The sequence below is a fragment of the Populus euphratica genome, unplaced genomic scaffold (genome assembly GCF_000495115.2).
Source record: "Populus euphratica unplaced genomic scaffold, PopEup_1.0 scaffold323.1, whole genome shotgun sequence".
Taxonomy (NCBI): domain Eukaryota; kingdom Viridiplantae; phylum Streptophyta; class Magnoliopsida; order Malpighiales; family Salicaceae; genus Populus; species Populus euphratica.
Genome location: NW_011500128.1, coordinates 27498 through 52179, shown reverse-complemented (window position 1 = coordinate 52179; position 24682 = coordinate 27498). Strand labels below are relative to the sequence as shown.

The 24682-nt window shown below is 35.5% G+C and overlaps 2 protein-coding genes across 4 annotated transcripts in view; both read left to right on the top strand.

The window, feature by feature from the left end:
* Positions 1-1140: 1140 nt before the first annotated feature.
* On the top strand, positions 1141-22135 carry LOC105110311 (U3 small nucleolar RNA-associated protein 20-like). Its single transcript, XM_011005307.1, has 31 exons — positions 1141-1344; positions 1478-1600; positions 1795-1952; positions 2758-2802; positions 3828-3906; positions 4006-4085; positions 4295-4401; positions 5260-5442; positions 7150-7353; positions 7472-7688; positions 7781-7855; positions 7947-8296; positions 9390-9576; positions 9703-9955; positions 10035-10371; positions 10879-11053; positions 11169-11309; positions 11417-11678; positions 11790-12248; positions 12664-13127; positions 13629-13753; positions 13837-14018; positions 14116-14493; positions 14974-15099; positions 15576-15641; positions 15721-17579; positions 17682-18003; positions 18723-19280; positions 19479-20003; positions 20158-20323; positions 21373-22135. Exons 1-31 carry the CDS (start codon positions 1270-1272, stop codon positions 21633-21635), a joined length of 8544 nt encoding a protein of 2847 aa, XP_011003609.1. The 5' UTR covers positions 1141-1269; the 3' UTR covers positions 21636-22135.
* A 1075-nt stretch (positions 22136-23210) lies between these two features.
* Positions 23211-24682, top strand: part of LOC105110310 (probable magnesium transporter NIPA2) — a 4408-nt gene continuing 2936 nt past the window's right edge. For 2 of the 3 annotated variants that reach the window (XM_011005304.1, XM_011005306.1), the window contains exons 1-3: positions 23211-23354; positions 23606-23814; positions 23939-23995. In XM_011005304.1, coding sequence (XP_011003606.1) covers positions 23688-23814; positions 23939-23995 — 184 coding nt within the window. In that variant the 5' untranslated portion in view covers positions 23211-23354; positions 23606-23687. Of the gene's footprint in view, positions 23355-23393; positions 23499-23605; positions 23815-23938; positions 23996-24682 lie in introns of those variants that run through there. The other variant, XM_011005305.1, reaches the window with a different exon arrangement.

The window sequence follows — 24682 nt, the reverse complement described above, 5'->3', positions numbered from 1 at the left end:
AAAATATGAACCCTAATTCCTAATAAATCAAATATTGAAAGATAAAATAAAGAAAACATCAATCATGTAAAAGGATATAAAACAAACAATTATAATTAAAATAAGGAGGGTGAAAATTGAAACAAAAAATAAATTAGAGGGCAACAAAATATTTGTAAGTGGAGGGTTAAATTGAAAAAAAAATAAAAAAATAAGATCAAAATTAGAAAAATCAATATACTATAAAATTTGATTAAATAATGAAATTAAAAATCAATAAAATTTCATTAAAAAAAGCTAAGGAAAAAACATTAGAAATAAAAGAATAAAGATCAAATTATTAAAACAATACATGACAAATAGTAATGAATGAACTAAATTGAAAATAAATAAATTTTTCATAAAAAATTAATAAATTAAATTAGAAATAAAAAAGACAAGAATTAAAACTAACACAATCAAATATACTTATTGAAGGAGGAAAAAGAAATGAAAAACGAATACAAGCAATAAAATAAGCATCTTTTACCAACATGCCAAAAGTACTTTTATTATTCATTTAGAAATGAAATTACCACAAAAATCTTGAGCAAAAAGTTGTTTTTGTTTTTTTTACGAGAAAGGTTATTTTAGCAATTCTTATGAACAAAAAAATGCAAAAACAACCTGTACCCCTAATGAGGTTTCAAAAGATATTTGTGACCTTGTAAAAATATAAAATTACCCCAGTTTTTTTTAGAGGGGTAAAATAAAAAATATTGTGAATTCACCGTGCACGTCCTCAATTTTTACCGCATGCTTTAAGCTTTTTTTTTTAATATAATTATATTTGAAGAGTGAAAAAAGGAAAATAAATGGCTAGAGGCACACCCATCGTGTCTACGGAGACAATCACTTTTTGTAAAAGGTTGGTTTCAAATGTAAGAAAACATTACATAAATCTTATTTTATATTTATAGTACTCTTAATTACTGTTAAGAAACATAAATTTAGAAAGAGAATAAAAAGTGGACACGATTATAAAATTACTATTTCTGTTTCTCTAACCAGTCCAGCCCAGACAATTAACCCAGCCCAATATCAAGACCAAGCCTAAGCCCATGAAAAAGCCCATCAAAACAAAATATAAATTCTCCAAATGATTTATGTATTTTCAATCTAACCGCTAATGCTTAACTGTTTCACACTTCTTTCTTAAACCCTAACAACTAAATTGGTAAAACCCTGATACCTCTGCAACAATTCACAGGGCAGACAGTCTCACCACGCAAATTTGAACCGTTCACAACCATGGCGACGCCGTCTCATGCTCGAGCGGTTAAGTCGCTCAACAAATCCCCGGGTCTCCATGGCCGCCGTTTTGTTGTAAGGCTTTCGCTCTCTCTCCCCACAACGCACGATCTCAATAATTTTTTTTACTTAGTTTCTTCATCTTTTCGGTTATTAATGTGATTTATTCCTCTGTCTTGATTTTGTTTTTAAATTTTTGTTGTTGCAGTTCAAGACATTCTCACAGAGAATCGAAGAAATTGAAATTGATGTTTATTCAAGTCTTAATAAAATTAAGTCTGCCCCATCAGAGGGGTCCACTTTTCTGCGGGACTGCCTTATCGAATTTAGGGTATGCGACCCCACCTTGTGTTTGCTAGTTTCTTTTTATGTTTTTTTTTTAAAATTTTTTATTTCGGAAGTTTGCTTTTAGAAAGATGAGTGCATTGAGTGGGGAGCTGTGTAATTAGTGGAATTATGATTTTTGTTTTGAAACATTCGTATAGAGAAGCAATTCTACTTATAGTTCGCCTCATCACAATTCAGGAATTAAATACAGCAGAAGATTTCATCTCATTTTACGAGGAGATGATGCCCTTTGTGCAAACATTACCTTTGGTGATATTACACAAAGAAACCATTTTTTCGCAACTTCTTTCTAGATTACAAGTGAAAGCACGACTATCAGTTGAAGCGATTCTCAGGTATAATGCAAACCTGTTTTATTTAATTGTTATGTGTTTTTTCATATATAAAAAGCCTAATTGAAGTTTGTAAATGCTATCAAGGAAAACAAAATGCTTTCAGACTTTTTTTATGAATTTTACCGTGGGTGTTAGATTCTGCCTTCTGGTTGTGGTGTAATTTATCTCAAGGAAGAAAATGCTATCAAATGCATGTTAAGTTTTTTTACTTGGAAATATAGCAATGTTTATTTACTATCTTCTGCATTGGGATTACTGGTGAATTAGTACTAAGGCATTGTTAACAGGTCCAGTAATTATTGGTGAGAAATGTAGGTTGTATGTAGGTGGTGTTATATTGGGGTGTATATGTAGATAGTAATTGTAAAAATAAAAAATATGCGGAATAATGCTTACTGACTTTTACTCAAGTTTTACCTAGCTGGTCATTTCCCGCTAAGTTTTTGATATAAATGTGTGTTTGTAGTCAAAGATACCCACTCTGTAACAGGAAGGAAATTAGCTCATTTGTTGTTGTTCAAAAGAATGGCCTACTTCTTTTCAGAAACAGAAGATGATCAATTATTGAATGGGGCAAACAAGCTTTCTCAGCTTCTCATTTATGGTTGTTCCACATTCCATGCTGTTGTTTAAAATGATTATTTAATCATGCGACCTGCCATTATATCTTTGAGTAATTTGGAAACCAGTTCCATGGAGAAAAGAACTGTCCAAATTCTGATTTTATTTTTATTTCTTTCAACTTTGAGCGTCTTTTCTTCTACTTTATGCAGTCTGAAATAAAATAATCCTTTTTTATGTACAGGTTGATTGCAGCTTTATGTAGAGATCTTCCTGATGACTTTGTCTCGTGAGTTCCTGCCCTTTATTTCTATCTGTCTTTGATTTCCTGTCTTTGATAATCAGAATTAGGCTTCACATATTATGAAACATACAAACCCTTGCAACAAAAAAAAAAGAAAAAGAAAAAAGAAAAGAAACTGGTGAAAAGATGGTCTGATGTTGTACATTAATGAAGGATGCCAAAGCAATTGAACAATACAAACTTAGGTGATGAATTTTCCACCCATCTCTCTTGCACAAGAAACAACAAAAATGCCTTTATTGCGATGTAGTGTTGAGAATGAAGAGGTGCACTATGCATTGGGTAGACAAGGCAAAGGATAAAGTTGGTTATCATGCACTAAGATTTTGTTTAGGTGGAACATCTTAATAGAGAGGAGTGATTGTCTTTTTTCTTTTCTTTTGTGTTTTTTTTTTTGGGGGGGGGGATGGGGGATAGCATTAAAAGATGTATTGAAATCATATATCTATGTCTTCTGCCTTTCGCTCTCCTTTTCGACTACATTTGAAGTCTCTTGTTCTTTCCTCGGGTCAGTAAGTATTTTACACTTTGAAGTTAGGTCCTACTTTGTGTATTTACATTTAATAGTTTCCTATATGCATTAGTTGTGAAAACATCTAGCACTCTTTAATTGATTATATGTAACCAAAATTATGTTGCAGCGTTACTTGATTTGTATGTTTGTGGCTATGATGGTACAAGTTGATTCATCTCTAGTGCTCAGTCCCTGCTTAAACTTTTATCTCTAAGCTCTCTTAGCTTTCTCCCCTCTCTAGATTTCTACCTTTTCGGGTATTTGGATAGCCAAAGAAGGCTTTAACTCTTGGACTGCACTTTGATCATGGCCACTTATCATACTAAATTTTTTTCCTTGTTTGAGTGGAATAGAGCTGCAGATTGCAATATAGATCCCCATTTATTTTGATTGTTTGTTTTGCCTTAGTGGACACCCACTGTTTTCCATCTTTATAAATTGTTTAGTCATGTCTGTTGTATAATTTGTTACATGTGCATGTTTTTTGTCTTCCTAGCTTTCTACCAAGGATTGTTGATTCATGGGTGTCTCTCCTCAAAAGTGGTGCTGATAGGGAGCCAGATATCATCGAGCAGGTCTAGCCTTGGTTTCTCTCTAGTTAATTCGTGAGTTCCATTTTTATAGGACTATCTAGCTTGATATTTATCCCTAAACATTTGATCTTTTTTTTGCAGATTTTCGTGACATGGTCATATATTCTGATGTATTTGCAAAAATCTCTTTTGGAAAACAATAGGCTTGTAGATGTGCTCAAGTGAGTACCATTTTTGCTATTTTGGTTTGTTCTGGTAAATGAAGAGATTGTAGTTGTTTTGCAGGAATTTTTGTTGTTCTGTTGGGCGGATAAAAAACCAATCTTATTGTGAGGAATTTTTGATGCTGAGCATTGACAAATTCTAGGAAACTAGACTGGAGATTTTAAGTGAGTGTGTTTCTTATATGTTTAACCTTATTTTTTGGTAGGCTCACAGTAAAATTAAGATATTATCCTAAGGAGTATGTCCAAGAATTTATGGCAGCAACAACATCATTATTGCTGAGAAATGCTTCTGAGGGGCAGCTTAGGAAAGGTATACCCTACTGTAATTTATTTAAACAGTCCCTTGCAAAGTGTGATTCTCCTGTTTACACATGATGCATTACTGAATTCATTTTTCCATTTTGTTCAAGCGTTATTTTTTATTTTTCACTGAACAAATTGTTCTGTGGCAGATTGTCTGCTTTATATCTTTTGTCACAAACTCAATTAAAGCCTAAAATCCTAGTTCAAGACCAAATACTGTGTAAACTTGTGGAATCTTGGCTGATCTTTTATCATTTTGCAAAATAACAAATCTATGGGCTGAGAACGTGAAATTCTGCTTTCCTATTGCCATTTGGACTTTGGACAATTATGGATGGGCACTGATTATACTTAGAAGCTCAATAAGGAATGAATTGTATATTTATCAGTAGATCAATCTACTTGGGACATGGTGCGATAACTTAATTTTTTGGATAAAAAGTTTTTATTGCATGAGTTTCTGATGTGGTTATGGAGGGTATATGGTAGAGAAGGATGTTTCTGTGTGCTATCTCATCATCTTTTTAATTTTCTCGTTCTTCCTTTGATCCAAACTTGGTTTAGGTAAAGGCTGCGTATAAATGTACTCGTGTTTATGATTTAAAAAGATTGTTGTTTATTTTTGTTTTTTGAGGACAGCTATTGTTTTTTTTTTGTATCTTTATTTTTCTTAACTCTTTTAAAATCTTATTCTTTGTTTAAAAGGAATTGGAAAAAAGAAGAAGTAATTGCATTCTGTTTTTAGGTTCCAGCTCAGCTCATTAGTTATGAGTAAATGAACTCAAATTCTTGGCCTGGTGGTTCTTTGGATTCGTGTTGAATTTGAGTTCCTATTAAACTTAATGATGTAAATATCTATTTACAGGTATTGCAAAGGTCATTCTTGAGGTTGTCAAGAAACCATTACCTGTGAAAAATTATGGAGCCAGCGCTTTGCTTTATTTTGTTATGAGAGGAACCATGTCAAGGCCTTATTCAAGACCGGATCGGGTACTGCTGCAGTTGACAAGCGAAAAAATATTCAGCATTGGTGATGAATGTGATCAAGGCAAGTTCTTACACTAAGACACGGTCTGATATTGATCTTTTATGGCTCTATTTCTTACCATTTTATTGCTTCTTTCTAAACCACTAAGATATAAATTTGAAGTTCTTTGATTTCGAGTTTGTAAAGGTGCGAGAGAAAATAAATCCCCCCCCCCCTAATTGAAATTTATAAGCCATCTTGCACATCATTCATGGAAATCTTGCTTCAATTACCAGCTGATTTGTGTTTTGAGAAAATCAGTCCAGATACCAAAGAGTTATGCTCTATGGTTTATTAAATTACATCACATAGGAAATTTTCTCTCCTGAAGAATTTGACATTACAGTTATTCTTTTCATGTGGTTTCATTCTTGTATGCTTCCCATGTAGTTAAAAATAGCACCAAATGTCTCTGTGCACCTCTAGAAATGTCTCTGCCTCACATTTACCGAGACACAAGAAAAAGCATACTCCGAGGTTAGATGTTACGTGTTTGAATTTGTTCCATCGTGTGCGTGTGCATGTTTATGTATACACAATCTCAGATAGGGGTGAGGATGGTTCAAGGGGCTAGGACTTGTGAGAAAATATTAATGTTTTTTCTTCAATGACAGAAGTCATATTCAGATATCCTCCAAAGTATTCTTCAAAACTCGATGGAGAATCAGATATGCTTAAGGAAAATAAACCAAAACAAAGAAATAGAATAAAGGAGCTCAATGCTTCTGAATATCAGTTAAGGATTAAGGAAACACCCATAGAAGCACCTGAAGCATGGCACTTCAGGGGAGAAGGATACATATCCTATCCCATAACAATTGTCTGGTAGTGTTCTGGTTCCTGAAAGCTCCAGCATTTCTCTCTAATTAAGTACACCAAATGACAGCTTTGGTGGTGCAAAACCATAATCATTTAACTCTTCCCTCCTCCCAAAACCCACAAACAACAAAAAGTCCAATAATCAATTTACCCATTCATTTATGATAATTTTTTTGGGCACCACTGTCCAGATGAAGGCTTGACTTTGGTGGGAACCTTGACTGTGAAATAAAGAATACTTTAGGAATGTCAAAATGGGAATAACATTGGTTCCTTCAGACAGTGATCTGAGGCAATACTAACAATCAATTAACCCGTTCATTTACATCCAAGCCAAAGGAAAAAGGACAATTAATATGGTTTATTTTATTTTAATTTTTTTATATCAAAGCTATATTCTGTAGTAAACTAGTTTTCAGTTTTCTTGTAGGGATCAAAATAATATTGGATTTACAAGAGCAGGATTACACATTTAATTAAAACCATAAGATTGATTTAAAGGTGCTTCTTATGATGGTCATCTTTTTGACTTCTCATCTTTTGATCCAAAGTAGCACAAGTCAGCTGACTCCAAGAGAAAAAAAATTGAAGCATAAGGTTCTGATGGGTTGAGCTGTATGAAGATTGGTTGAAATTTTAAGATACACCCCGATATCTAAACTTTTCATTTAGTGGTAATTCTGACCTGCAATGCATATTCTTCTTCCCGTAATTAATTCTTCTGTGGTAGTTTGATGCTTTGATATTTCTTCATTTTAATGGATGATCTCCTAAACTGGCTGTCCTTTCTTGTGCTCCCGCAAATTTTCTTTTTGTCTGAATGTCACTGATGGGGAATGGAGAAAGACAGCAATGGGAATTAATATTTGACTATTTAGAAACTTTAATTGTCCCCATTTCAATTTGCAGGTTCTAACACTGTTGATGAAGTTCTAACTACAACCCTTCAACGTTTATGCGAGGAGCTAGAACCAAAGGAATTAGATTTTTTGTGGAATAGCCTATATCAGAAAATAGACTACTATGCAATCAATGATCACTTGCCGTATCTAAGTCGCTTTTTGTCACTGCTTATATCAAGCGCCCAAATTAATGATGGCCACAAAGTTTCTGGTAAGTGATAATTTTGGTAAAGGTTATCAATTCCTTAATTGACCCACTAAGTTGTTATTTGCACTTGTTTTCATATAACTCTTGCATTGTGATCCTAAACTGCCTTGATGTTGAACAGATTACCAACCTATGCTTGAATGTGTGAAAAACCTTTTTGAGAGGTTTATCATTCCTTATGTTGCCTTGAAGGGAGAAAACCATTTCTCTGAAGTTATTGATAAGGTTCTACAATTATTGCTATGCACTCTTGATGGGCTCAAGAGTTGCAATGATATGGCTACCATCTCGCATTGTTTGCTGCAATGGGCTCCTGCATTCAAGTTGAGGAATTCAAGGTATTGTCTGTCATGAAATAGTTTAATTTTTTGTGTCAGCCATATAGTCCGTGCTCCTTTTCTACTGGCTTATGTTTGGGCTTGGTTTTCAGCATTTTGACCTTTTTAAGTGAGCTAATGAAGAGAGACCCATGCATACTGTATGAATTCAGAGCTAATATCTTGAGGTAAGATTCATATTTACAGTTGATTTTGGGATGCCCCCAGTTGTCTGTAGTTTGAATGCATAGTCTCTGACATTTTTTATTGGGTTTTCAGTGCGATGAATGATTTAATAGAAACTTCACAGAAAGAGATTGTATTTCTGCTTTTGACTTTCTGTGAGAAACTGCAAATGGATCCTCTTAGATCCAACTTTTTAGATGGTTCACCTGAAGGACGATATTCAAGGATTACAGGTTTTCTGCAACAGACAGTGCGCTTCTGGCTGGCTGTGATTGATAATATCGTTAATGGAAATGGCTCATTTACTCCAATTGAAAGGGGTGAGTTGACTCTGCTGTGGCAAGTTGTCTGCTGCTATCCTTACGTGATGGACCTTCAAGAAACGCCATCCTTGTTAATGGATCTGATAGATGCACTTGATCGGCTTTTTATAATTGAGGCTGGTAAAACTCTTATCTCTATGTTTCAAGCTTAATGAACTTTTAAGTTCCTGCCATGCTTTGCTACATTTGTTTTCAAGAATGGGTTGTATATGTTACACTTGCATTCTATTGAGCCTGACCTTCGTTTGAGTCCTGTACTGAGAGTTTCTTTTTATGTTACTGATCAAATGTCAAAAGTGTGTTTGGTGTGATATTTCTTGTTAAGTATGAATACATTATTTTCCTGATTGAGTTTGTACTTAGTATTATGAGAAGCCTTTTCTCTTTGTTACAAATGGCATATACTGCTCTAAAGATCAAAGGAAGCTTTTTTGATATCATAGTCCTAAATACACATTTTCAACTGCTGGATAAAGCATGTTATCTTTTATCCAAAGGAGGTAATGTAGTAGGCAATATCGTGAAGTTATAAAATATTTTGAAATAAAACTATTAAATGTGATCTCTAAAGCTGTCATTGTTGCTGAGCATACAGATCCAACAAGTTTAGGTAGCTAGGCAGCCACAAAGAATCCCTTGATTCAGTGTCTGTTTTTGCTACAAATTCTGCTTCATGCATGTTTTATTGATCTGTACTGCCCAATCATGCAAGAAAGGTATAATTATGCATGACCCTACATAAGTTAAGACATGAGCTCTAAGGAATCAAATTCATGCTGGTTAGCGGGAGAGATAGTGGAACTGTTAATACCCAGCTGTTTCTTGATTCTTAAAGATAGCAAATTGCTTTTCAGTGTGCATTTTTATCCATTTTCAGCCAGGAAATTGAAGCTAGAATGAGATATGGTTTAAGTTTATGAAATATCGTTGCACATTTTGGGGATGTGGTCACAACTTGCAAACTGCAAGCTCACATGATTAAAAAGTGTTGTTTCAGAAGTATCTTTGTGATTCTTTGCCCAATTACTCCTCATACCAAAGACACCTTACAAGTATAAAAAGTTAAATAAGAAGGTGTAGCCTCGTGAAGAGCATTAAATGGAGGTGGTTGTTAAAATGTTGTAAATAATTGGCATAAAATGCTTGTCAGCTTGTTTCATCATGTAGATTTTCTTTTGCTTGAATCTAGGTTATTTATATTCTTTTCTTTCAGAAAATATTGCAGGTTTTCCTAAACATACTTGGCAAAGCTTAATTGGTGCTTCTTTAAGTTCTCATTACAAATGTGGTAAAAAGTTTGAGCTTGAAGAAACAAGCAAAGTTCTGCGTCTAGCAAAAACATACAAGTCATCCTCGCAAGTATTGTCTGCTGTTGCTGATTATTTGGACCATGTGCATGGGTAGGTTGATTTGTTTGATATTTGTTTTTCTTTTCTTAAGTCACCATTCTACTTGGATCTTGAATACCTATTGTTTGTTTGAAAACTGTGCACTTCTATAACATTTTTCTATCATTAATATTTTAGGTCAACACTGGAAGTAGACACCAGCCATAAAACATATCATCCCGAGTTTGAAGGGAAGAAGGCTGTGGATGCATTTGATGTATTTGCTGATAATTTGTGCAATCCTGACAAGGGGATTCGTGTTCCAACTCTAAGAATTTTGTGTCACTATGAACCTCAAGGTTGTCAAATGTCAGCTATAGACCAGCCACCTGAGAAGAAAATGAAAACAGAATTTTCTGAGACATGCCCTGAGGATAGTCAGAGCATTGATGTATGTATATCTAAGGTCTTGCCACTCATTATTTGACTCCCTACTCTAATTCTCTGGCAACTTCTGTTTGAACTTACAGGTTCTTCAACTTCTTCTCTCGATCGAGGCAACTACACTTTCAATATCTACCAGCAGGAAAGTTGTCCTATTGATCTCTAGAATACAGATGGGGCTTTCTGCTGGAAGAATAGCTGAGGCTTATATACCCATTTTGTTGAGTGGGATGATTGGCATCTTCCATAACCGTTTTAGTTATCAATGGGCTTCGGCATCTGAATGCCTTGCAGTTCTAATTGGCAAGCATGTTGCCCTTGCATGGGACAAATTTGTCTGTTATCTTGAACATTGCCAATCTGTATTTCATATGTTTAATGATAAACCTGGAGGAAGTGCTGAATTGTCTGACCAGTCCAGTGGTATGTGATATGATTCTCTCTTTTATTTTATAAAAGCTTTTTCCCTGTGTTTATTAATCCTTATTTTCCCTTTAAGTAAACACTTGTCCTTAACGGGAAAATCCAGTGGTAAGTAATGTATTTTGTAGCCCAAAATTGTGTTACCCCAAGGCCCATGGGTCTCCCAGTGAACCGAAAAGGAGTTGTATTGATAGATGTTTATCTTAACTCCTGTGTCATACGATGCCCTTGGTTAGGGCTTTCAACTTGTCAACGGTGCAGGTTTTTCCCTTTTCTATTGTCAGTTTCTTTTCAGTTGTCAGAACAGGATTTGCTGGTTCTTTTATAGCTCATATGTTTCTGGGTAATACCCCTGGTGTATTTTATCCTTGATTTGCCTAGTAAAATGGAAAAATAGAAAGTTTTTTTACAATGATAAGACAGGTGATTATTGAGCCTAGTCCTCATGCTAATTTTGTAGCTATGTTATCACTTTGAAAATCTGATAATTCTCTTGCTTGTTCTCAGACTTGGCTGAGTGTTCATTTGTCGCTCCTGTATCTGATAGCACACCATGTGCCACTGTTCTATCTTCATTGCTTCAAACTCTGCAAAAAATTCCCTCTGTTGCTGAATCTCGTTCTCGACAAATAATACCTTTGTTCTTGAAGTTTTTGGGCTACAATAATAATGATCTTGCTAGGTAGGCACATTTTCTTGTTGTTCTCTTGTGTAGGGAGGATCACTGTTTTTGGTTTGGATGACAAATTGCAAACTTCATAACATGATTGTGTCTGCATGTGAATTTGCAAGTGCAGTGTGGGATTATTCAATCCAGTTACTTGCAAAGGTAAGGAGTGGAAGGGCATCCTCAAAGAATGGTTAAACTTGCTGAAACTTATGAGGAACTCTAAGGCCTTCTACCAAAATCAGTTTGTAAAAGATGTTCTGCAAACAAGGTTGGTGCAGTTCTAGGGGATACTTTGTTGTTATACTTGCCTTTTCCTTTTCTTTTTTAATATTGGTTGTTTAAGTTCTTCAAAAACTGCTTGGTTGTTTTTACCAGGCTCATTGATGAAGATGATGTTCATATACAAACAAGTGTCCTAGATTGCCTCTTAACCTGGAAAGATGATTTCTTGCTCCAATATGAGCAACATTTGAGAAACTTGATCAGTTCAAACCATTTAAGAGAAGAACTAATAACATGGAATTTAAGCAGAGAATCTGCAGTCATTGAAGGTGGTCACAGAGCCAATCTTGTGCCTCTTGTTATTCTCCTCCTGATGCCAAAAGTGCGAAAACTGAAGATGCTGGCCTCTCGAAAGGTATGTCCTATTTCAAGAGCTTCCACATTGATCTAGCAACTTTATGGCATCTTCTGATTTTGAATGCGGTCTCTTATATCATTGAATATTGCATATCTTCTCTTTATGCAGCACACAGGTATAAATCAACGAAAGGTGGTTCTTCGGTTCATAGCTCAACTCGATGTTGGCGAGTTAACTCTTTTCTTCATGTCATTATTAAAGCCCTTGCATATTTTACCGGAGGGAGTTGATAGTGCTGCAATTTTTTTTTGGAATTTATGCAAGAGTTCTGTGGATGAATTTCAAACCTCTGATATCTTGAAGCATTTCACCATGGAAAAAATAATGGCCCTTTCTTGGAAGCAGAGGACTGGCTTTCTGCATGTTGTGGAAGATATTCTTGGAGTTTTTGATGAATCACGCATCAGACCTTTTCTGGATCTATTGATGGGATGTGTGGTTCGGTTACTGGGAAGCTGCACTGCAAGTCTTGATGCTGTGAAGGATGCATCTTCTGTAGTCGAAGATAATACTAGTGACAACCAGAAATTGCATGAGAACAACAATGTGATAATAAATCAAGTAGCGGTAATGTTTAAATGTCCTGCTTATAGTGAATTCTTGCTGTTTATGTCAAGATTTTAATTAATTTTGGTTTGGACACTCCTGCTTGTCTTGTTTTTTCACACTAAATGTAAACAGCAGACTGATAGTAAATTATGCACTCACAATTAAGAAAGCTGGAGAAGTGATCCTTTTTATTCATCATTTACTTGTTGATTGCAAAATGGTACCCTGATCTTCCCTTCTCACTCTCCCTTCCATTCTAGATGTTACAACTTGCCTTGCTGTGATTACTGTCATTGTACATTTTCTTGGCACAAACTCACCAAAAAGCTAACTCTATGTCATTAGAAGATCACAATAGTTCTTTTTTTATTTTTAGCATTCAGTTGTCTTTAAATGTATGGTCGTTTATGATTAAAAATTTTTCTATGCGCAGAGAAGCACGACTGTGAAGCAGTTTAAAGATATGCGGTCTTTATGCCTAAGAATTGTTTCCCTTGTTTTGAACAAGTATGATGATCATGATTTTGGCAATGAATTCTGGGAATTGTTCTTCAAATCAGTGAAACCTTTAATTGACAGTTTCAAGCAGGAGGGTTCTAGTAGTGAGAAACCAAGTTCATTGTTTTCATGCTTTTTGGCGATGAGTAGAAGTTCCCATCTTGTACCACTTCTGTTCAGAGAAAAGAATCTTGCTCCTAATATTTTTTCGATATTAACTATCCCAACAGCTACCGAGGCTATTATATCTTGTGTTCTAAAGTTCATTGAGAATCTGTTGAATCTTGAAGATGATTTGGATGATGAAGACAATGCCGCACAAAAACTTCTACTTCTGAACCTTGATGAACTCATCAACAGCTTGCACCATCTCTTCCAAAGTGATAAAGCAACCAAGAGGTATTAATTATGCACTTTAAATAATTTGCATGTATTTGACTATTTTCCCATTCAGGAAGAAATATACGAGAAACTCAAATTAATGGTTAGTTTTGCTTGCCTTGCATTCCGTATTCTTTCATAAAGGATGCTTCCATGCAGCTTAAGTTAAATACATTTTCCAGAACTAGTCTATTCTGCAAGTATTGAGAAACAGCAATGATTAATGATTTGTTTTTTTTTTGTGCGCTCGTGCATGCATAAGTCAATGTGAGATTCACTTTATCATGAAGATAATTCTCAAATAAAATATGTTTCCTTTTGGAATCGGTGTGTTTACCAAGTAATGCTATTTCTTGCCACCTTTGTTGATCTTATTGTGATACATTAATTTCTAGCTTCATGGTCTTTCTATTTGAAAACAGACTGGTTTCATTTTCAAAATGTTTTTGTTTTCTTTCATTTGTGGATCAGTAATAAGATATGCTAGTTAAGTGCTCCTCTTTATCCTCCATTGGCTAGATATCCGGGAGAGATTCAAATTAGAATTTTCAAATTCCTATCGAAGTATATAAAGGATCAATTACCAGCAAGGCAGCTTGTGGATATCTTGCTTTCATCATTAGCATTGAGATATAAAGATTCAGGTGAGAGTATTCCCTAAGTTTTAAGTATTGATTCTATATAACTTCTACCTGGATATTTTATATTATACAAATGGTCATTGCAGATGTTTGCATTGAATATTTGCAAGTAGTTCGGGACATCATTCCAGTTGTAGGAAGTGAGAGTGGTTCAAAAATTCTTAAAGCAGTCTCTCCACTCCTTACTTCTGTTGGACTTGATGTGCGGTTGTCTATTTGTGATCTTCTTGATGTTCTTGCTAAAAGTGATCCTTCTTTCCTCTTTGTGGTAATAATTGTCTTCTGAGTAATTTTCATGCCATTATTACTGCTTGAGGAACTTCTGCTTTCTGCGTTTGAACTCTGATTATATTGACTTAATGCAGGCAAAGCTTCTCCATGAATTGAATGCAACCTCTGCCACTGAGATGGGTGGCCTTGATTATGATACAGTTTTCAAAGCTTATGAAAAAGTTGGTGTTGGTTTATTCTATACTATCCCAGTAGATCAAGCATTAGTTATTTTGTCGCATTGTGTGTATGATATGTCATCAGTTGACATAACTTTAAGGCACAGCGCTTATAGTTCATTGCTCTCATTTGTTGAATTTTCCTCTGCAATTCTTTGTGGAGAAGATCAAAACCAACAAGTGATAACAAACTGTGAAGGTTGTTGGACAAGGGCATCTATTCAGCGCACAATAAATAAGTTTCTTTTGAAATATATGGGCAATGCAATGAAGGCAAGAAGTTCAGTTAGAAAGGTATGATAAGACTTTCAGCCTGGTGGTGTGAATTGGATTCATTTCAACCTGTGCTTTATAATAGAATTTATGTGAACTTATTGGCTCAGCTAGTGGAAAGCAGATCTCCTGTAGAACTATCGAAGCATGGATTTTCATTATCATATTACTTGTTTCATTATTTCAACTGTTCCTTTTTAAATTCTCTTTCTTCCATAAAAAGGTCCTGTTCAAAAATATCATTTTTTTTGGAGAATTGACTATATACTATGACCAGTGACCACCGCTTAACTTGTATATATTTCTAACTTTCCCCTTCATAAAAGTTGGTATTTGAGTCCAAAGATTATTGCGCAGAAATCTAGGCTGGGAGGCAGATCAAAGAAAAATAGAAAACCCATTCTGTCTTTTGAAGGGAAAAATGGAAAGGTGGACTTACAGGATAGAGTGATATTTTTTTTGTATTGTCATGATTGTTGTACTGAATTGGCATCTTCTCAGGAATGGATTGAATTGTTGCGAGATATGGTGTTGAAACTTCCAAAGGTGGCAAAGTTTAGTTCATTCAAAGCTCTGTGCTCTGAAGATGCTGAAGTAGATTTTTTCAATAATATTATTCACTTACAGGTAAATTCTTTTCCCTTATAGGTTGTATACGAGTTACATTTATTAAATGTGACATCATTTTTATCTTTTAATATGTCCGTACGTGTTATAAACTAGCATTTATTTTGAACGCCTTTTTTAATACCCAGTTCATGATTTCAGAAAATGTTGCATTGAGAAATGTTTTATTACCGTAGTTTCTTTTCTTCTATTTAATGCGATGAGAAATGCGTTAATTACTATATCTGTTCTTACCTGTACCAGATTTTTTAATAGTTTTGGGTAATGAAATCACTTTTACACGAGAGCATAGAGAATTTCTGTCTAAAGTCATTTCTCTGTTTCTTCATGAGAGTTACGAGCCTTACAATTTCTTCATTATTGCAGAAGCACATGAGAGCAAGGGCTCTGTTGTGTTTTAAAATTGTCCGTGTCTAAAGTCATATCTTTGTTTCTTCATGAGAGTCAAGTGCCTTACAATTTCTTCATTATTGCAGAAGCGCATGATCGCAAGGGCTCTGTTGCGTTTTAAAACTGTTATCAGTGAAAGTACTGCATCAGAGGTAATTATCTTAATTGCTTATGTTATACTTAAAAATATTTCTCCATGTAACTTAATCTCAGTGTACTTCTGTCTTCCAGGACATCTTAAATAAAATATTTGTCCCTCTTTTCTTCAATATGTTACTTGAAGAACAAGGAGGAAAAGGAGAGCATATCAAATCTGCATGTTTGGAAGCTCTTGCCTCAATTTCTGCTCTCATGGAATGGAAGTCATATTATAACTTACTGATTAGGTGCTTTCAAGAAATGAATGTGCATCTAGACAAGCAGAAGATTTTGTTGCGCCTAATTTGCTCTATCTTGGACCAGTTTCATTTTTCACAAATTTGTTCAAGCCAAGAAGTCAAAGATCCTCCTGACAGCAGTTTAGCTGACACCTCTGATAGTTGTTCTGTGGCTGTATCGCGCAAATGTGTTGATGGTACTTCATCAGCCATGGTACACAAAAATGGTACTTCTATTGGGCTTTCTGAAATACTGGCATGCCTCCATAAAACTGTGCTCCCAAAGATACAAAAATTACTAGACTCTGATTCTGACAAGGTCAATGCAAACATTAGCGTGGCAGCACTAAAAGTTCTAAAGTTGCTTCCGGGGGACACAATCGATTCACAACTTCCAAGTATCATTCATCGCATCGCAAACCAATTAAAAAGTCGGATGGAAAGCATTCGCGATGAAGCTAGGCTTGCTTTGTCCGCTTGTTTAAAAGAACTTGGGCTGGAATATTTGCAGTTCATAGTCAGGGTTCTACGAGCTACCTTGAAGAGAGGATATGAACTCCATGTATTGGGATACAGTCTCAACTTTATCTTGTCAAAGTTTCTATCAGGTCCTGTCTGTGGGAAGCTGGATTATTGTTTGCAAGATCTTCTTTCTGCTGTAGAGAATGACATTCTTGGAGATGTTGCTGAAGAGAAAGAGGTGGAAAAGCTTGCTTCCAAAATGAAAGAAACTAGGAAGCAAAAGTCATTTGAAACCTTGAAAATGATTGCACAAAACATAACATTCAAAACCCACGCTTTGAAACTTCTTTCACCTGTCACAACTCACATGCTGAAGCATCAGACACCAAAGGTGAAACCTAAATTGGAAAGTATGCTAAATCACATAGCGGCTGGCATTGAGCATAATCCATCAGCTGATCAGACTGACCTATTCATTTTCATATATGGCCTCATTGAAGATTGGATCAAAGAAGAAAATAGTTCTTTGAAGAATTCTTCCAGTGCAGTAGCAAAATTACACAGTAGAGGTGATGTGAGTCAGAAAACAGTTTCTTCAGGCCGAGTTGTTGGCACTAAATCAGTGTGCTCACATCTTATTGCTGTGTTTGCTCTTCGATTATTCCAAAACCGTATAAAGAGAGTGAAATTGGATAAAAATGCTGAGCAGCTTTTATCGATGCTGGATCCATTCGTTGAACTGCTAGGCAATTGCTTGAGTTCTAATTATGAAGATATTTTATCAGCTTCCCTTACATGCCTTACTCCACTGGTAAGACTGCCGTTGCCATCCCTTACATCTCAGGCTGATAGAATAAAGGTGACATTGTTGGATATTGCCCAAAGTTCTGTAAACACTAGCAGTCCTTTGATGCAATCATGCCTACGATTGTTAATTGCACTTCTGTGGAGTACTAATGTTACCCTTTCCTCAGAACAATTGCATCTGCTAATTGAATTTCCACTTTTCGTTGATCTGGAAAGAAATCCTTCTTTCATTGCCCTCTCCCTCCTAAAAGCAATTGTGAATCGGAAGCTAGTTGTTCCCCAGATGTATGATTTGGCTATTCGAGTTGCAGAACTGATGGTCACAAGCCAAGTGGAGTCCATTCGTAAGAAATGCAGTCAGATCCTGTTGAAATTCCTACTTCATTACCGTCTTTCAAAGAAAAACTTGCAACAACATTTAGACTTTCTGCTCAATAATTTAAGGCATGTGTCTCTCGGATTCAAATTTTACCCTCGTGTTCTACATCTATCTATTTGTATGTATCTATCTATATTTTTCAAAGAATGACTTGGCTATTATTGCAGCTACGAGCATTCAACTGGAAGAGAAGCTGCACTTGAAATGCTTCATGCAATAATTATCAAATGTGGAAAAATCAATATCGAAGAATTCAATTCTCAAGAAGGATCTCAGAAGAAGTTTTTGGATAAACATGGACAATCTTTATTTATACATTTGGTCCAGTGCTTGGCGAATGATAGTGATAATAAAGTTCGGTTGATGACCGGTGCAGTTATAAAGCTTCTCATTCGACATATAAGCTCAGATGGATTTAATTCCATTATGGACTTCATTCTATCTTGGTACATGGATGAGAAGCAGAACCTGCAAAGTCTTGGTGCTCAGGTAAATTTTTATGGATTTCTTTTTCCTGTTGCAAAATCATGAAAGTTACCTGATGCAGTCAATGAAAGAAGTATTTTGGTCCCACCATTAATGATGTTATTTCATTGATTTAGGATTTATATGTCGTGTAAATACTTGTTTTTGGGTCATGTAATACACAATGTCAGGGTTATATTTTCTTAGGATTTATTTCCTATTTTGATTTGAAATCTTTGGGGTTTTGACATGCTTTGTTTGAGCACACATGTTATGTATTTCGTGGAGACCATTAATTGATGAACAAAAATATCATCAATTCAAATTATTATGTTCTTTTGCATTTGAAGAACCCTAGTTTCTCTTGGAGTAGAAGTGCTTCTTGTGAATATCAAGGGTTTTGCCTAGTGGATTCTAATTTTTTTATCCTACTTATGCTTCTCTCCCTCTGGTTCTACATCATATATTGTGTGATCATGCCTTGTTTTTCACTAAACCTGCATGCGCTGAAGGCAAAAATGATGCTCTAGGAAAATGGAGGGATGTTGCCCCTGCAAATTATGTTTTCTCCCTCAAATTTTGTGCTCTCTGGTTATATTATTTTAACTGATCATAATGAGCGACGTTATACTGTTTATAACAGATTTAGATTCTTGGTTCAAGTGTGTTCCATTTTCTTCAGTATTTTTCTTTGTCTCAGCATGTTCCATTTTCTAACGGGTTCCAAATATTTTTGGGTACAGACCATGGGGTTACCTGTTGAGATTTGTTTAGACATGAAGGAAGAAGTTGAGCGCATGAAGGAAGAAGTGAAGGGCATGAAGGAAGAAGTGAAGGGCATGTCGGATAAAATTGGGGTCTTGACTAGAAAAGCTGAGGCCATGAAGAAGGAAATTGAGGACAAGTCTAAAAGAATTGAGGGCATGAAGGAAGAAGTTAAGAGCATGGAGGAAGAAGTTGAGGTTTTGGCTAAAAAAGACAAGGTTATGAAGGAAGACATTGAGGATAAGAAGAAAAATGTTAAGGACAAGTCTGCAAAAATTGAGGGCGTAGAAAGAAAAATTGAGGTCACAAAGAAAAAAATTGAGGTTTTCAAAAAAAGCTTGGAAAAGTACATTCATAGTGCATTGCCAGTGAGCAAAAAAATCTTGCAGTCTGCTGTAAAAGTTGTTGCTAGTGAGCCTCTACTAGATCATTCTGATGCAGCCATTCCTTTCTGGAAAGAGGCGTATTACTCACTGGTTATGCTAGAGAAGATTCTAAATTGTTTCCATGATCTATGCTTTGAAAGGGACCTTGAGGTATGGAAAAACAAATTCCTCTATTGAGTTGCTTTAGTTGTTTGATCTTTTAGTTTCCATTATTATAGGTTTTTGGTGATGCTGGTAGTGTTTTGCTTCTTTTAAAGCTACTGGGCAATGCTGGTGGTTTTTCCTCTCTATAATTTGCTAACTTCTGTTTCTGGGGTGCATGGGGTTGTGCCCGCTCCTTATTTCCAGGATATATGGGAAGCAATATGTGAGTTGCTCTTGCATCCTCACACATGGCTGCGCAACATTTCAAGTCGTCTTGTTGCTTTTTACTTTGCCAGTGCAAACAAGGCCATCAAGCAAGACCATGAGAAGTCATTGGGAATGTTTTTCCTTATGAGGCCAAGTAGAGTGTTTATGATAGCTGTCTCCCTCTGCTGCCAGCTGGAAACAGAAGTTATTGATGATGCCATGAGCAACCTGATCACTCATAATCTTGCCACTGCAAGTTTTGCGACACATATTTTGATGGGAAGAATGGAATGCATTGATCCTTGTAAATTCTGGTCTGCCCTTGACGAACGTGAACAAGGGCAATTTCTTGAGGCTTTCCAGCTGCTTGATACAAGAAAAGGAAGAGGCATGCTTTTACATGTGATCTCTGGTGTACGTCGCCACAACAATGTGAATCAGTCTGATAATCTTCAGTATTTTCTAGTCTCTAACTTGCTTAAAAAAATGGGAGATATTGCTCTTCTAAAGGATGCTATTCAGGTTGGTCCGGGGAAAAGTTCTATTTGAATTGCTAAGCTTGATTTGGATGCACCTGATATTTGCACCTGCTTGAAATTTCTTTTCTGATTTTAGAGATTTCTTTTGTGCTTTTCTGCCCCTCAAGTAATTGTTTTGAATGTCTAATATTTCACAGATGAAAACTGTCTTCAATTGTTTTAAAGAGTTTGTGGCTCATTTCTCAAAGGAAGAAAAAGAGTTTGCAGCTCACATCAATCAGGATGACTGCCAACATTATGCATATGACATGCTGCTGTCCTTATATAAAGTTTGCGAAGGATTTGCTGGAAAAGTTGTCCCAGGTTAGTTTGATATTTCACATTCTGTTAGCATTTTCTGAGAGCAGAGGTGAATAATGCTGCTGTAGTATTCCCTTAATTGCTGAGAAAAACCTTTAGGTCTAATTTAATCTAGTTTTAGAAAATCATATAAATGTCTTCCAAAAGTCACATGATTCTCCATTTAAGTCAATGTATGATGCTGGTTATTTATCTTCTTATGGTTCTTTATTGGGTATTTATTATCTTGCATTTTATTTTATTTTTAAAAACTGACATGCATTTAATGCCTTTAGCCAAACTTCCATATCCAAGAAGAGTAACCACTGTTACAGAATTGTTTTCATTAGTATCTTTTCCAGTTATTGTTTGAACCTGAAGTCAAAGTATGAACTTGAAACCTTCCGAGTTTTATGACATGTTTGAAGGCCATCTCAAAACTTCTTTGTTCATGTGTTGGACTGTCTATTTTCTCAGCTGTGTACTTGGCACCATAAAGCTGTATTCAGGTTATATTTGGTTGATTGCTAAGCAGTCAGTTTCCATCATTATTATGGAAATAACTGAAAAAAAAAATTATCCTGCTTTTTTGAACTCTATGGCAAATGTATTCTTTTGTTCATAAATTTTTATTATGCCTTTGGGGAATGGGGACTGATATTTTCTCAATTTTTGTTTCTTCTAGAGCCTTCTTTTTAAGGTAGAAAAGCTATAATTGGAAAGTACAACTGTGTTGGAAAGAATATCCATATTTTTACAAATAATCTAACAAATACTTTGAAATGAAAAAAAATTATGGTCTCTCCAAACACTCTTCATATCACCATTGGTGAGATCTATTTACTGCGGGTGTCAATCATGAAGATGTCCGTTTCACCAACAGTGGTGGGTTGTCTGAACTTATCTAACAAGAGAAGAATTTTGTTTGTGTTTCTTTAAATTATAACAATGTGGTGTAGTTGCTTGAACTTATATTCAACTGTGTTGAAATTTCTTTTTTCCTGACTGCCTCGTTTGTATTTCATGATACTTGTCATGGAGATTTGATAAGAATTGGCTGGCTTGTCTTCCAGATAATTTGAAGCAGTTAGCACAAGAGGTTTGTGATCGCATACGAAAAGTTATAGGCATGGAGAATTTTGTACAGGTTTATAGCAACATACGAACGAATATCAAGGTAAGGAGGGAAAAGAGGAAGCGGGAGGGAAAAGTCATGGCTGTTACTAACCCTGTGCGGCATGCCAAGAGGAAGCTACAGGTTGCAGCTAAGAATCGTGCCCACAAGAAAAGGAAGATAATGACAATGAAAATGAAAATGGGAAGATGGATGCGTTAAGAACTGAAGCTCATCTTAAATGGCCACAGCTATGGCATTAGATGGATACCTTGCCCGGGTGTGATGTTTTCTCACTCAAGCCTTGCCTTGGCAGGGCCAAGTTTCCCACCGCTCTTATTTCCGACCGTAGCCGGGCTGTGGCAGGGTTACCTCATCAACCAGTTTTGCTGTAGACATAGAAGAGAGCATAAGGCATCGGAATGGGGAGATTCTTGACAGGATGCTTGGACCGAGTTTTGTGGTTTCTGTCCAGGCTGCAACAGCTTTGTGATCCTCTAGGTGCTCCCTGAAATATTCAATCACTGTAATAAATCTCAATTCGAAAACCTGGCCTTTCCTGGTTCAATGGTATATGTATAACTCTTAAAAGGTGACCTGGAGCTACCGCGTGTCCTATACTTTAGGGCATGTGCCTCTCGAAAGGGTCTCTGAGTCATTGTAAGGATCACAAAAGAAGAAATGAAAGATTCTATAACTAAGGTTTTAGAAGATTGTAAGATACATGGGGTCCCAGTTGGCGGGATGCTATTTTGCTTTTTCTTATTTGCCATTTGATTTCTTTAAATTTCGATTTTTTTTGTTTTAATTTTTTAAATATTTTTGGATCTTGTGTTAAAAATATTTTTTTAAAAATAAAAAAAAATATCTTCATATATTTTTTAACAAAAAAAAATAAAAATAAATTTAACCGTTGTCAACTTCTAACTCTGGCAATGGGCTAGAGATATTGGGCCAAGAAGCTTAGGATCTGCAGTTTATTTCATACAAAACGAGAACAACGAAGGGTATTTGTGTCCGCATGAATATGGAAATAAACACAGAAATATCTGAAGATAAATTGTTTCTCTTTCAATGGCATGGGAAAATTAATGGCAGAGTTACTATTTTAGAATGAATTAATCTTAATCATTATCTCCAAATTAACCAAAAAAAAATGATTTTGTAGATTTTCCTAAATAAAGATTTCCTTAAACAATACCTTCTAATTGTGTTATACGAGGAGACCTATGCTCATTATTTTCCCTGCCGAGCTCCGTATCATACAGCAAGGTCTATGCCAAAACAATTATATTTTTCTTATTTTTGTAAGTTTATTATTTACAAGCTTTCGCCATGGTTTTATTTGTCTCTTTGTATAAGCTGCTATTATTTCTTTATTTACTGTTTTCCTTTGGCAGAACCTACATCATGTTAATTGTCGTCTCCTCATGAGTTAGGTTTTAAACATTAGGTTTAAGGGAAGAACTTACTAACACCAATTAGCACAAGCTATACATCAAAAAATTAATTTTTTAAAAATCATTAATATGCTCTAATCAGCAAATTAAAAAAAAAAAAAAAACAAAAGAAGAAGAAGAAGAAGAGAAACAACGTAAATAATAATTAATTTAAGTTGTAAAATGTTGTTCCAACTCCTCCTTCGAAAGAAAAGCGCAGGACTCGGAGCAGTATTTTTAACAATCCATTGCAAACCCTTAAGCCTCCATTTTCCAACACACACACAAAAAATTAATATTCCTTGCTTTTATTGTTTTCTTTTCCCTCTTTATTGCTTGGATTGTAGGGTAAACCAAAATGAACCACAGAAAAACCTAATAAACAAAGAAAAGAAAAGGAATCATCATCACCATTAAGATAAACCATAATTCCATGCATGTGACAATGGTGATGGGACTTTTTTAGCCCCATCAATGTCTGCAGCGTGCCAAGAAAGTTCAGGTACATTTTGTCATTACCTGTTACACATATTTATTTAATGGGGTGCACGCCAAGATCCTAGGATTGCCTTATGTTGTTACAATCCATGTTAGATAGATCATGTCAACGTCATATGCTGTTTTTTTAATGACTTGAAGGTCTTAGGTTAGAATCAGAACTTTCTTACAGGACCTGGACTCGTCGACACACGTGCAGGATTTTGTATCTAGGTTTTATTAATTCTTTTTGATAATTTGTTTGTGGAAATGCAGGAACCCGAATTTGACACCGATCTTGGCCTGCAAGCAAACATATATTCCGAATATTAGTTGGCTCCAATTCTGTTTTTGATCAATGGGGATATCACCTGACAATGTTCATGGACTTGTCTTGGCTGTTTCTTCAAGCGTTTTTATTGGGTCTAGCTTTATTGTAAAGAAGAAAGGTCTTCTTAAATCTGGGAATAATGGAACCAGAGCAGGCTTGTTTCTTCTTCCTGATTAATATAATTTGTTTTTGAAAGATACTGCGCTTTTCAGTTTGAATTAGAAAATATAATTGAAGCAATATCTTTTTAGTTGATTTTGCTTCCACAATGTGATCAGGGGCAGGAGGGCATTCGTACTTGTGTGAACCTTGGTGGTGGGCTGGAATGATTGTTAGTGAGTTTTATTTCCTTTATTTTGTTGATAGTCTTTGTTTTTTTGATAGAGTTTTGATGATTTATGAACATGAATTGTCATCTGTAACACACATGTATTTTTTTTTTTGCGATTTTGAACTTGCTGCAATTTTCAATAATATTTCTAGCTTTACCAATCAATTCATTAGAAAAGATAGCAGAAAAGGGAGATTGTATGTACTAGCAGTTGATTCCTTAACCCTGGATTACTGATTCTACTGCAACAGAATGAAAGAAAGAAGTTTGAATGGCCTTGCATCCATAATATGATGCCGAAATGTCAAGTTACCCTTAACTTACTGCAAATTGCAAAAGGAGGACAGAAAGATTCCTGCTTTATAAGCTTTGAGAGATGATGATTACAAAGCCTGGGCATTGTGAAGCGTTAGTTTCAAAGTAAAAGGTGGCAGCAACAAAATGCAAGGATACACATGATGATTTATTAGAAGTGTCCAGTGGATCTAATCGATTACTAAGAATGTTCAGGGTAAAGTTGCTGGTTTTGCTGGCGTAACTGTTCTCAGGCTAGCTAGCTACTTCAGTTTCAGGGAGGTAGCTGACTAGTTTCCCTACTTTGTATGTAGTTCGCTATGAGTTCGATTTGCTATTATGGAACTTGGAGGTCAGGCTTTGACCTGGTTATGGGTGGAGAATTAACCATATTCCT